The sequence below is a fragment of the Frieseomelitta varia genome, unplaced genomic scaffold (assembly GCF_011392965.1).
Source record: "Frieseomelitta varia isolate USP_RPSP 00005682 unplaced genomic scaffold, Fvar_1.2 scaffold_208, whole genome shotgun sequence".
Classification (NCBI taxonomy): domain Eukaryota; kingdom Metazoa; phylum Arthropoda; class Insecta; order Hymenoptera; family Apidae; genus Frieseomelitta; species Frieseomelitta varia.
Window position 1 is genome coordinate 300,521 of NW_025109839.1, and position 14,216 is coordinate 314,736.

The 14,216-nt window shown below is 34.3% G+C and overlaps 2 protein-coding genes across 3 annotated transcripts in view; one reads left to right on the plus strand and one right to left on the minus strand.

The window, feature by feature from the left end:
* Positions 1–14,216, minus strand: part of LOC122527064 (sodium/potassium/calcium exchanger 4-like) — a 48,635-nt gene that overhangs the window by 7,374 nt on the left and 27,045 nt on the right. The gene's annotated exons all lie outside the window — the stretch shown is intronic.
* LOC122527066 (sodium/potassium/calcium exchanger 4) lies at positions 1,166–12,891 on the plus strand. Of its 2 annotated transcripts, none has more exons than XM_043650885.1 (8): positions 1,166–1,346; positions 7,833–8,006; positions 8,501–8,688; positions 10,026–10,266; positions 10,875–11,000; positions 11,392–11,607; positions 11,725–11,826; positions 12,453–12,891. In XM_043650885.1, exons 1-8 carry the CDS (start codon positions 1,298–1,300, stop codon positions 12,794–12,796), a joined length of 1,440 nt encoding a protein of 479 aa, XP_043506820.1. In that variant the 5' UTR covers positions 1,166–1,297; the 3' UTR covers positions 12,797–12,891. The 2 variants fall into 2 exon arrangements, with proteins under 2 accessions (XP_043506820.1, XP_043506821.1); XM_043650886.1 differs by lacking the exon at positions 1,166–1,346 and adding an exon at positions 6,849–7,032.

The following is a 14,216-nucleotide window of genomic DNA, read 5'->3' on the forward strand; positions in this document are numbered from 1 at the left end:
AATTATTTACTCACTTCATTTGGTCAGAGTATAATTTTATTTTTCAAATAGAAATAATAAATTAGTAAAAATGAATTTCAAGTGACATTTGCTCAACCTTGGTTAAAACAAAGGGGCATGAATTAATCTGTTTTTCTGTTCGTTTTTCCATTTCCATCTATTTGTCCACTTTTTTAATGAAATCACACGTTGGTCAATGTTAACTTTTCTCTTTGCGCTACATCACACAAAGAGAACGATTTTACACTTTTAACGTGTAAAGTACTTGTACCATAGCATCGTGTCTCGTAATAATGTTCACTAGAAAGTTAAAAAGTTAAATAAAATCTTTCTTTGACTGATACATTCGCATGTATTGTTTTCCGCGTTATCGTAATTATTTGAAAAATAATCAATGGCAGTAGAATCAGTATCTGTGTAAGCATGTATAATATCTGTAGGATAATTAAATCGAAAGGAATAAGTAATGTAAAATACTCGATTATGTAATTTAGACCAGTGTTATCATCAGTATTCTGACAGATATAAATTTATTGTTTCTGTAAGTAAATTTTGCATTAGAACTAATTTTAATGAAAATTTAATAAAGTCGATACTTTAAATTGTTGTAACGTTAAAAAAAAGAATCATGTGACAATCTATTTGAATTCATTTTAAAGCGTACTTTGACTGCCTTGAATTCGTTTTTTCCAAAGATACCTCAACATCAAGTAGCGAAAGGGAAAAGTATTCTTTTCTATTAAAAAAATTGTAAAAATTCAAACATCTGCAAGAACGCTAAAAAATATTTTTTGTGACTAAATCCACCACGGTCTTGAAAATTACAGTTTTCCCTTTACAGCGACCTCTTAAAAACTTGCTGTGCAATATTTCTTCGCTCTGTCATTGAACTTTGAGGGATTAAACCACGAAAATTCAACAAATTCTAACGTTTTGTCATCTGACTCTTTACTTTCCGATAAACATCCAATGTATAGTGTTTTTTTTACAATATTTGGTGCGTGAAACAATTTCCCATCGAGCTTCTATTCTTCCAATCATATTTCCCGAAATGTGAACTTGCATAGAAAATCTGGACGACCACCTGTTTATCAGTGTTATTTCACGAAATATGTACGGCACGACACGTTCAATTTTCAAGGAAGCCATAACGGCGATTAGCGCGATGACGATTTCGCATTTTGACCGCGGCACGATTCAGCGGGCGCGATGCGCGAGAGATGAGAAGAGAAGAGTTCGAGGGAGGGGCGATTCCAACAAACGCTGCCGGACTTCGGAGTAGTTGTTAATGTAGTATATGTGTGACGACGGGATTGACAACATGGATACGTCTGACTTAGGAGGAGGTTCGTTCAAATATTATTTTGAATATTATCGGTTATCGATGCTTTCCCACGAGTAAAACGAGTTCGATCTGATGTAACAATGGTTAGGGGTGAAATGGGGGGGGGGGGATGGTGTTTCGACGATGGTGAAAGATAGAACGGAACGGAGTATTTAAAAAAAAAAAAAGGAAAAAAAAAGAGAAAAATCGAAATTAAAATATCGAACAAGGTGGAGGAGACGGTAGGAAGAGAAGAAGCAGGAGGAGGTGGAGGAAGACGAGGAGAAGGAGGAGAAAGAGAAGGAAGTGGAGGGACAGCAGGATGGCTAGCATCAGCATTAGCAGCAGCAATAACAACAGAGGAAAGAGCAGAAGAATATACGTCATAAGGGAAAGCAAGATGAAAGAGAGAATGAGCATGGGGTGAAAAAAAATTTGAGGAACAAGCGAGGCATGAGGGAGATGGAAGATGGACGATGAGATGCCAAGGATCGGTTAGCGAATCGAGAACAGAGAGAATCGTTACGAATGTTTGGTGCATTTCAAACAACCGAATTCAACTTAAACGTACAGGTGTGTCGTGCGGTGCTGCGTATCGAGCAACAATGCTTGTGATTTAGTTCACGATGAACGGTATAAAGGACTACGCGAACAGAACGGCACGTTGCATTGGTCGAAAATGATAATGGACAGAGGGGCGCTTTATCAAAGAACGTTCGTTCATACGAGAGAATTTCATCAAATATTCGTTTACTCTTACTCAATTCGTAAATCGTAAGAGTTTTGTGATTTTTATTTCGACAAGAGGATCCTGTGCAGTCCCCAGAGACGCGTTCGTTGGAGAATTTAGAAAATTTCCATCTGATCGATCTCAACGAACTGGATCTCGTTCTTTGCTCTCTTTCGTTTGCCTGACCACCCCCTTCCTTTTCTGTTTGTCTTGTTCCCCCCCTTTGTGCCTCTCTTTCTCTTTCTCTCCCTTTCTCTCTCGTATTCTCTATCGGTTTCCTTTCTTCTTACTTCCTTTGCCTATTTTTATTTCACCTTATTGTTAGTGTCACATTGCATGTCGTTCTCCAATATGCGAGTTGAAACCTCGTTTAGAAAATTTGTTAACTCATCGGATCTAACGATCCGTGTCGGAAAATTTCGTTTGTGTTGCCGTAAGTGATAACGAAACTTGCTCGAATTCACACCCGCAGTCGATTTGTTGCACGCAACGAATGTCACATCGAGTTGTATTGTCACATTGATGCTTCGTACGTTAATTTATCATTGTTGTTATTTGTCCTCGTATTGATCAATTATCGTTATTTTTTTTTTTTTTTTAATTTAAGTATAATTACGAGAAACGTTGGTATCACAATTTTTATCGAGAGATCGTAAAACGAATCGGCGCATCTGTTTAATTAATTAATTTGAGATGAAAAGATGAGCAATAATGCGTATGTAACGTCGTATTTAGGATTGAGATCTTTAGAAACGTCCTGTTTCTAACCAAACGATAAAAACGCCTTTCTGTAATAAACCGACCACAGATGGTTAAAATTTTTATTTTGGACAGATATTGAAATATTCAGAATTCGATGCAAATAGAGAAAGTTCGCACGGGACAAATAACCAACGGAACTCTGTCGAAATACAAAGAAAAATGCAGAAGAGGGAAGACCGAGTAGAGCGTAGAAACAGAAATGGAGAACTTCGTACTATATATTGCACACGATAAGTCTCGTCGACGATCGAAATACAGAAAACAAAAACAAAAAAAAAAAAAAAAAAAAAAAAAAAAACAGAAAAAAAGGACAACAAAGCTTCTGAGCTTTTCTAAAAGACGCTGCAACCTGCAACAACGAAAGAAAAAAAATCGACAAACTGCTAATTGAGAATCAACGTTTAATGATCGGCGGTCAAGCCGATGGTCATCGTTTGTTTCCAACGAGACGAAACCGTTCGACACCGAATGGTCGAGCCACGTTATATCTAGTTTATACGACGTACATTAGACATGAATGGCATCTCCTCTGCCAACTTGAATGAGAGCAATTTAACTTCTTTAGGTTGCTTAATCGGTAGGAAGTCACATCAACTATACAGCTGTGTAACCTGTACAAGACACCAATACGTGCATCGTTTGCTTCATTACGTCGGTTGTAACAAGTCATAGGAGAAGAATTATCAAGATCTAAGAACGAAGGTGAAGAAACAAAGTTGTTCATTTGAATGTAGAAAGGATTTTTCGTTCCACGCGTGTACGCAAACGACGAGGGGAAGGGGGGGGGGGGCATCTTTGTCGAATTTAACTTGTTTCCCACTTGATCGACGTAAATCTTTTTGTAGAACGTAAATACGTATACAGTAAGGAGCATAATCGGACAAATAATGATGAAAACTTGTCAATGTTTTAGCTGTTATAACTTTCTTTAGTTAAAGAAAATCGTACTACTGGGTCTCATTTTAAGGCGCGAGGCCTTTACTTTTGTCCTGACTTCATACAGATATTTTCCGTGACTAGAAATTTTTTCCATGACTGAATGCATTACGATCTTGAAGATTCAGATTTTCCTTTTACGACAGTTTTTTTTTTTTTTAATTTACTGCATGATTTCTCTTCACCGTTTTATTCAATTTTGAACGTCAGAATTAGAAATGTTAAGACAGATTTCTTGAACTTTTGTCGTTTAATCCTAATGTTCAAAATTTAATAAAATGATAAGTTTTAAGGGATCACTATACAGAGAAAAATTCAATCTTTAAGATCGTGATGATCTAGTCATGAAAAAAAAAAATTTCAATGTTTTTAAAGTCGTTTTTCGAAAATAAAAGTATTCTTACTTTCCTATCTCTACTGTAAAGTAGAGGTTTTACGCTTCAGAATAAAACCAGATAGATAGTTACATCTATACTGCGGATTTTTATTCATTTACAGAAGATTTTAAAGTGCAAAATTGCACAGAATACACACAGTATGATAAGATATATGAAACCAAAGTACAATAGCTTCCTACGAAAACTATTTGATTGTAAAATAATTTTCTGCCCAGATTCCGCATTTTTAATTACATTTCTGAAAATATTAACTTATTGAAGTTATAATAGTTTAAAATCTACAATTTTTCTTTGTTATTCGTTCAGTTGTGCTTCTTACTATATCTATATACATAAACTTGTACAGACACAGATGTATACAACGGGGAGAAACGTTTAACGACAAAGACGTGAAAATGGGGTGAGAGAGAATCACGTGGAAAATATGTATGACTGACGATGAATAGCTCCACAGACGAAGGTAGGAATACGCGTAGAGAATATCTGTACGAAAACAAAACGTTGTTTCTTTTGTTATACAGCGATTGTTACGAAATACTATAACCACCCACGCGTGCACATCACGTGTTTTAATGAAACTTTCGACAACTGACGAGAGGAAGTATCAGAGACTTTTTTTTAATTTGCTTTTGCTCATTCCATTTTACTTGGAACATGGCATGGAACAACGATTTTACAAGTGAAGCTTTATAAAACAACGATATCAAGTTAATATCAAATTAATTGTCAAATAGGAGGGCCAAAATCAAAGTTTAATAAATAAACTGCGGGTGTTTATGGGAAATTTAAGAAAATTTACAAAAGTACATAGAGTACACCAAAAATATAAAAATATATAAATTCAAAGTTTAGCACTCGTGAATTAGCTACTATTTTTTAAACGATTTCATAAAAATATGAATTTGTGCCTATAGTTTATTAATAAACGATTAATGTTTGTAAAAAAAATTAAACAATAAACTAATGAAAACGATCAATTCATAACGAAAAGTTTTAATGAGATATTTATTAGTGGATCGCGAATTTTTATGCAAAATCACGTTTTTGAAAGTACAATTAAAAAAAACAGGAATTCGTTTCTCGATGAGAAATTGTTTTAAGTATCAAATATTATTTTTTTCATACATATTTTTATATTGTGTGTACCGTATATAAGTATCGCATATATTTTTTCATATTACGTGCATTTGTTCTGTGCAATTTTGCATTTGAAACTTTCCTATAGGTTGCATAAAAATTCCCAATCTTAAATTAAACATTTACTAAAATCATTTACTAAAATTAAAAAGGTTAAAAGTAAGAATAATTCAGTCGAAAAGATATTTTTGCTACTTCTCCTCGAGCAGAAATGTGTGTCGTGTGCGTGTGCTCGTTTTCGCCTATTTACGTTACATGTGCGTACATAAATGTCGTGGTAAAAGTTGAACTATTACTAATAAAGCTGAAGAGCCGCGAGGGAACAATTGTAGATCATTTCTGCTCTGCCATATCCAAGAGTTATTTGTCTTTGAGTGCGCGTGGGAATGGTTTTCATCGCGCGAGTAACTTGCGCGAGCGCGAGCAAGCAAGCGCCTTATAAATTTTGACACGAACTGAAATTAAGATTCGTGTGTTGTTTCTTACCTGTTCCAGTTCAATTTCAACGGCTACTTAACACATTGACGTCAGGAAACGAGAGATCTCGTTTAGCACTTTCTAAAATGACTCGGCAATTGAAAAAATACCCAACGTTAATGCGCTAAGTATTTATAATACAGTAGTACGTGTCCACGATAAAATCGTTGTATCGTGTCATTCGTTGCAATTATTTGCGTGTCTGGAGATCGTATATCTACGTTTCACCTTCGAAATTATTAAGCTTAAAGTTTTGAAATTGAATTCGAATATCGCGTGGCTCGCAAAACTATTTGCATATCTATCGTGAAAAGTATGTTACGTAAAACAATTTAAAATTTCGATAGTATCTCGATATCTGTACACTTATAGAAAATTTGTACGTACGTGGACCATTTAATGCAAAAGTTCTTTGTCTATTTGTTTTAACGATTTCTCGGAAGTTTAATCTTCATTTTATTTAATGCAGAACTAGCATGAAATATAGTTGAACAATAACTTAGATAAAAGAGTGTAAGATTCTTTACAGAGCTTTGACTTTATTCCTCATTATTATTTTTTTTTCTCTTACATCGCTTTTGTATTAAATGGCTCATATATTATGTGTACACATGTATGTATAATTATATATGTGTAGGTACATATGTATAGGTACATATAACATAGTTACATGTGTTTCATTGACACAATAATGAGAGTTTTATAAATAATCATCGTAACAAGTATTAAAGCTGGTTTCATCGAATATTGATCCAACAGATTATATGGCTGATCAAATACTTTTGTGATCTCCACGATACGTATAACTATCTCTAATTCATTATTTTTGTTTGAAAACTAATATAAGGAAAATAATTTTATTTGCGGTCAAATCGAACAGATCATTTGCAAACAGTTTAATTTATTCAAATAATTCCAAGAGAAGACTAGAATCAAACGCTATTTGAGAAATTATGTACATTTTACAAATAAGATCAGCTGAAATAAAATAAGATGATCGAAATGATCAAATAATTTCGAGAAAGATCGTTTGCGAAAGTTCAAGGTTTAAATAATTATTTTCCAAATATTTCATTCAAATAACGCTCGAGCCTGCTGCACGTACAGAGAATAGAATAGGAGTGGCACTTGTTTTCGAATAGAACGTTGAAACGGCGTTCGTTATGTCGCACGACGTGAGATCACGTCTACGTCACGAGTGAATTTGAATTACCTCTGGGCGAGAAATTTTTTCCGCGAGAAGTAGATTCAACAGGCGAACAACGAAGGTCAGTGAACCGATTATATTTGAGATCATCGTAGCTGCTAGAGCGAATGCAATCAATTATCTGGGCTCGTAATCACAGAATGAGGCGTGCGTTTAACGTTTCTATCCAAGTATGCAAGGTCGTCGAAACTTATGTAATTGATCTGAACGAAAATCGAACACCGATAGGATGTAAGCAAGCATTCGATTCACCGAATACGCATATCCCGTATGTCTTTGACGATCGAAGGAATTTGTTGAGAAATATAATAGACCGATCAAGCAAGAATTCTATGATACGTGATGTTGTTCTCCTTTCTCGCGAATACGTGATACGTTTCCCTCCTAGGTATAACAAATATAGGTGAAAGTAGAATGAAAAATAGAAAAGAAAAAAATTTAAAATTCTGTCGATACGATATTTGGCATTTTTACTATTTCTGCTTTACACGTAGTAATTATAAAATATATAAAATGTCCAAAATAGAGTGCCTTTTATCATATTTAGTGAATGAATCATAAGAATGCATAATCATATTTTGGTAGTAATTATTAAACTGTGGATATTTATGGAAATTCATATTCCTACAAATAAAGGAATAGAACAAAAGTAAAAACTTGAAATATTATAACGGATGCTAAAGTTTGTATATAGAATTCTATGGATTTTCGCATAATTTAAATTAAATTCCCTAATGCGTAAACATTGGCAATTTAGTAATTATATTATAACAATATATATTGCTGTTATCGGTATCCAGAGACAAATTCATTTGTTTTTCAGGATTAAGCACGTGAGACTGAATGATCGTTATGTTTCAGGTATAAATTGTACACCTCCAGCGATAGAAGACTTTCCACACGATCTCTTCGACGAGAAACAGAGGCAGGGCGGAGCTGTTGTCGTGCACGTAATCGTTTCGCTTTATCTGTTCATCGCGTTAGCGGTAGTGTGCGACAAATTTTTCGTTCCCGCTGTGGAAAAAATATGTCACGGTAAGGAAAATCTCGCAATTATTTCACAGTTACTGTTCTCTAAAAACCTAATTTCCTAATAAAGTTTAATTTCTACTAGCAAATTTTCGTCTCCATTTATATAAATTCGTCGTGGGACAAATAGTTTATATTTTGTATAATTAGAATTCATATAATAAACCCCGATTCTTCTTTCTACTGTGATTTTTCGCTTATAGAGGAGAATAATGTGGATTGGCAAGAGTAAACTGTAAGAGTAAAATTATTGAACCATTAATAGAGAAAATATAATATAATAATATTATTTATAGTACATAGTATACTATATAATTGCTCCTAAATGTAGAATATTTTACACGATCGGGGTTATATTTAAAAAATGGCATTTCATGCGCACCAACATAGTACGAAGTATTTAAAATTTCTTGATGCTTCTAAATCGATTGGTTTATTTGCAGTGAAAAGTAAGTGAAATTTCTTGATGACTTCTGAATGCTTTCAAATTTCAATTTCAGCACTTTCGATGTCCAAGGACGTGGCGGGTGCAACCTTTATGGCCGCGGCGACGTCGGCGCCGGAACTGTTCGTAAACGCGATCGGCACGTTCATCACCGAAGGTGACATCGGTGTCGGAACAATAGTAGGCTCGGCTGTATTCAATATTCTCGCGGTACCGGCTTGCTGCGGTATTGGTGCTGGAATGGTAAGTTTCTATGGTCATCTAACCCTCGAACAGTTAGATGGTTTTTAGGATGGATGTTGGATCTAAATAGACCCATAGCGAAGTATTGCTGTTTTAATGTTTTTCCAAATATAGAACATACATTACAATCTTGTTACAAGTTATAAATATATATTTCTTTTCTTAAAAGTTATATAATTATATTAATTATTATTATCACGAATTATTGCGCATTGTTAATAAAGACGCGTTTGTTTGAGATTTTCTTTCAGTAGTTGTTCTCGAGAGTGGGGGAAAGTTTTCTATAAATGGGAAACGTGTTAGTAGCTCTGACACTGAGTGGAAAAAAAACTTTGGATTTGGACGTTTGCAGTATTGTAAATGATACATAAATTCTAATAAAACACTATGTGACACTGGTTACGAAAAGATATTTCCGATATAGAGTCAATAGTTCAATCTAGGAAACTGATTTCTTGGAAACTTGAGCCACGGGCACTTTAAACTGGACAATTGGATAATTGTCTATTTTTCACTATTTTAATTGAGAATTATTATTCAAAACTTTTGCAATTTATAAAAAAAATGAAAAGAAACATTTAAACAGCATATTAAGAAAATCTACTCAATCGTTGTCAGACTAAAGGTCAGTCTAAAGAACATGCTGCTCATTACTTTCTCAATATTTTATGATTCTAGCTCAAAAACAGCCTTTTTAAACGATCGATCGATCAGAATCACATCAGTCGGCATCAAAACAAAAAAATCGTCATTCTATAGTTATTTACTTTCTTATGACTTTCTATATTAAGCAACATATATGTTGCATAAGTTAATAAAATTTACGTATATAAATAAAGACTATCGTCCAATTTAGGATTCGGTTCAAATAAAAGAATTCTGTCCTATCACATTAAATCAGACGTCTGGTCCTTCAGCAGTGCTCCCTCGCCATAGCTCTCAGAATACGAAATTCATTTCGTATTTCGAAAATAACTCTTCGACGGTAGATTTCCTCTGTTCTCTGTTCAATTACTCTGTTTCCGTATAAAAGCGACAACTCTCAAACAATTGCAACAGTTCTCTCGAATAGTCACTCTCAACACAGTGTTCATTTACGAGAAATATTCTCGAGAGCAACTCGCAATAATTTTACTCTCAAATGGACACGCATCCTGATAACGAACCTAGCATGAATGAAGCGAATTAAACAATAGTATCAATAGTATATTATGCAATTTTCTTTTATTAGATATTTTTTTTTTTTTGTTACTCGATTCCGTTTGATTAAGAAAACGATCGATATCAATTGCGCAACTGAAATGGCCCACATTGGTTGATCAAATACATACATACAGGTAGTTCCTCTGGACTGGTGGCCAGTTAGCAGAGATTGTCTCGCCTATGGCGTTACGGTTGCCATTCTGATATGTATCATACACGACGAACGAGTAGAATGGTACGAAGCGTTAACGCTAGTGTTATTGTACATCGTATACATCGCCGTCATGTATTGGGACAAATCGTTTCAGCGATGCACGCGATTCCGTACGCATAATGCTGATCGATCGTTATCGGATGATCATCGACACGCGACAGGTAAGATCGTCACCTTTTTTTTATTATTTAAAATGGTCAGTGTTTTTATTAGTTAAAATGGTCAAATATGAAACATTTCCTGGAGTAGATTCAAATAACGATAACGATCTAAATGTCGCATTCTTTTTTTTTTTTTTAAACCTCAGATACCATCATAACGACTGGCTAATTTGTAAGGCAAGTTTGACCAAGGATCGATAGATTCCATTAAAAATTAATAAAATCAATAACCATGAGTCTGTAAAAGTAAGAAGATACTAAATATATATATAAATGAATACATATATTTAAATTTATCGCGATAAGTTTAAATTTATTGAGGATCATAGATTTGTTTTAATTACTTTGTTTTGTTACGTGTATGTAGAAGCATCACGTGTAATAATGTTAACCTAATATATGTACATATATAATATATGCACACATATTTAAGTTTCCGTGCAATAAATGCATTTATCATTGAATATGATTATGTATCGATTTATCTACAATATTATGCGCAACCTACATACGCTTGTCCCAAATACTTGTATATTTGTCCATTTAAAAAGAATTTTAATTTCCTATCGCTAATCAACGAGAAGTAACACAGAGTGCTATCTCTTTAGAAGGCAGCACGGAAATTCACATGGCAAGATCCGATAAAGTACAAACGACCGGCGAACAAGCTGAACATATAGATGTACCATTACAAAATGGAGGAACAAAGACTCAGGAAGAGAATCCCGAGCCTAGTAAGTATTGAAATTTCACTTGACAACATTTACTATAATACTTTCTCTTCAAAGGAGATTTTCCGCCTGAATATTTTAACTCTTTCGAGATCTGACATCAAGATTAGAAGACAATCTAAAAAAAAAGTCGATATTTCTTTATGTTGCTTATCTCGCAAGAGTTAAAGCATGAATAACATCGGAGAAAGGAAAAAAGAGAGAAAAAGAAAGGACTACTAATTAAAAGATTATCCAGAAGAGTCAACGCTCTTTTGTGTATTTTATTTTTTGTTACGTGAGGCGCACGGTGGGTCACTAGTCTCGAAAGAGTTAAAGCACGAATAGCACTGAAAAAGAAAAAACGAGAAAAAGAGAGTAAATAAAAGCATCGTATCTCTTTTACGTCGTACAGATTACGAGTACGAATTATTGGTTTGGCCGGCACGGGCTGGATGGATAAGAAAAACAGCATGGATTTTGACGTGGCCGATTCATTTGATCTTCATGTGCACCATCCCGGACTGCGAGAAGCCACGATTCAAAAATTGGTTCCCAATAACGTTCCTTATGTGCATCATTTGGATTGGATCGTTGAGCTACGTGGTCGCATGGATGATCACTATAATTGGTAATGAAAACGAGCCGAAAAGAAAAAAAAAAAAAACTTTAACAAGATTAAAAAAATGAAGAAATGAAGAAAAAGAAAAATTAGAATAACGAGAACGTGATTATATTTTCGTTTCAGGGGACACTTTGAAAATACCAGATTCCGTGATGGGCATTACTTTTCTGGCTGCTGGTACCAGCGTTCCAGAGGCCGTATCAAGCGTAATAGTGGCGAAGCAAGGTAAGTTGATAAACGAATATGAAAAATTAGTCGAGATAATAACGAAAGATTAATTAAAAAGTTCGAAAGCTCATCACTGTAAGTGATATTCCATCAAAAATGACTTATGTACAAACACAACTTTTGTTGCAAAAACCTTCAATCAATGGAACATTTTACCGATAATATTGTAACGATTAATTTTAATTTTAATTTTTAATTTAATTCAACTTATTTCCATTTCTTTCATATAATACAATATATAATACAAACGTAACAAACGTACGTGAAGAGCTCGTTTTCATAATTGAATATAAAAACGTAGAGAAGACATGGATAAAAGTAAAATATTAGGTGTGAAAATTTTAGATAAACTTGCCATTCGTTTATGGGTTTTGCTTTGGAATGGAAACGAGCTTATTACACAATATAATAATATAAAATATCAACAAAAGTACATAATATAATATAATACTAATGTAACGATTAAATCGTTCCATTAACTGAAGATTTTGATACTAAAAAGAGTATTTGCATAGTACAAGTTGTTTTTGAAAAAAATTAAAATGAATAGAGCTTCCGAGCTCTTCGATTAACAATTGGTGAGTTTCTATTTTGAATCTCTCGATTGATTTATTTCACATCAGGACACGGCTCGATGGGTATTAGCAACTCGATAGGATCAAACACTTTCGACATACTGCTGTGCTTGGGTCTGCCGTGGCTAATCAAATCATCGTTCTCGCCGACGCAACCAGGGAAACATTATATTAGTATAAATTCCGGTGGGCTCGAGTACAGTGCCATATCGCTGCTGTCGACACTGATGTTGCTCTACATTGCTTTCGCTTCGAACAAGTTTCAGCTCGATAGAAAAGTTGGCCGAGCCTGTTTATGTATGTACGCGGTATTTCTGATACTAGCCTCGTTGATAGAATTAAATGTATTCTTCAGGGTGAATTTACCCACGTGCCAGAGGACGGTCAAGTGATCGGAAATCGAAAGTAGAGTTGCTTAACGATATTTGATACGGTGTTTGCCCTGATCCTCGTACGTTCTCTCTCGAACTTACGAAAAAAAGAAAAAGAAAAAAAAAACATTGTGAAAACCGAAGAATGCTGTTTTACATTATACGAAACTATTTCTTCTACCGTCTTCTCTCGTTTTTCCACGAGTACGTTCTTCACCCCGAGGCTCCATTATCTCATTCGCAACTCGTCGTCAACTACTAAACTTACAGCTTAATCCTCATCTTGTTTTTTTCTTTTCTCTCGCTCTTCCTTCTTTTTTTTTTTCTTTTGTATCTGTTATTTTTTCCTCACACCAGGATCACCATGTACTCGACTATTTTCTGACGATCAATTTTATCACGTCCATCTCTCCAACTCTTTCTCTCGCGCTATCGTCTAGTTATACCGCTTACCGCGAACAGTGTCTAATTTCTAACCTGATTTAGATATATAAAAGAGTAAACGGGACAAAAAAAGAAAAAAAAAAAGGAGAAAAAGAAAAAGAAAAAAACAAGGAAATTTCGTCCTCTGGTAAAAAAGAAAAAAAGATGAGAAAAAGTTTGTCGTTCGTGCGAGTGAATGTTTTGAATGCTGAAGCGAACGCTCACGTGTTCGTAACGATGGAGAATGATGGTAACAATGGCTAATATAGATTCGGGACATAAAACATAATAATAATAATGCGGTAATAAGATGTCGGTAATTCAAAAAGTATTGAATTATAAAGAAAAGCGAAAGAAATTGGAAACAAACGAAGACTAAGAAGCCAATGAAAGTACGTAGTGCGTGTGACGAAAACGTGTGTATATATATATATATGTATGTATATATATATATATATTGTATATATACGTATATATAGATATATAGTATGCATGTATGTATCTACATATGCGTGTATGTATGTGTGTATGTATGTTTGGACGTGCGCATGTATGTATATATATATACACATAATATATGTATATACAATGGTACGATAGCGTAGAAAAGACTGCCGCTTTTACAAACGTTTCATTTCGAGAAATACAGCACATACATCAAATACGAATATGAATACGTATACATATTTAGGGTAGCAAGTACGTACGATTCAATAAAGCTTCGATAATCGATTATCGTTGCGGAACACCATGATGATTGATTATCGGGCCGAGGAAATTACGAAAGTTTCGATAATTGCGCGCCGAAATTGACATCACGTACTATTCGATGAAATACATTGAAATACATGTACTGAAATTCGCCGCAGGGTGTATATTTAAGTAATCTAAGAACTTAACGAGTTTAATAAAGTACTGTAATAAGTTATTAAAAAGTGATCGTTGCTAATTTTTCGTTTCCCATTGCGACGACGCGGAAACCGCGTCGGGAGGGAAAAAAAAAAAAAAAAAAAAAAAA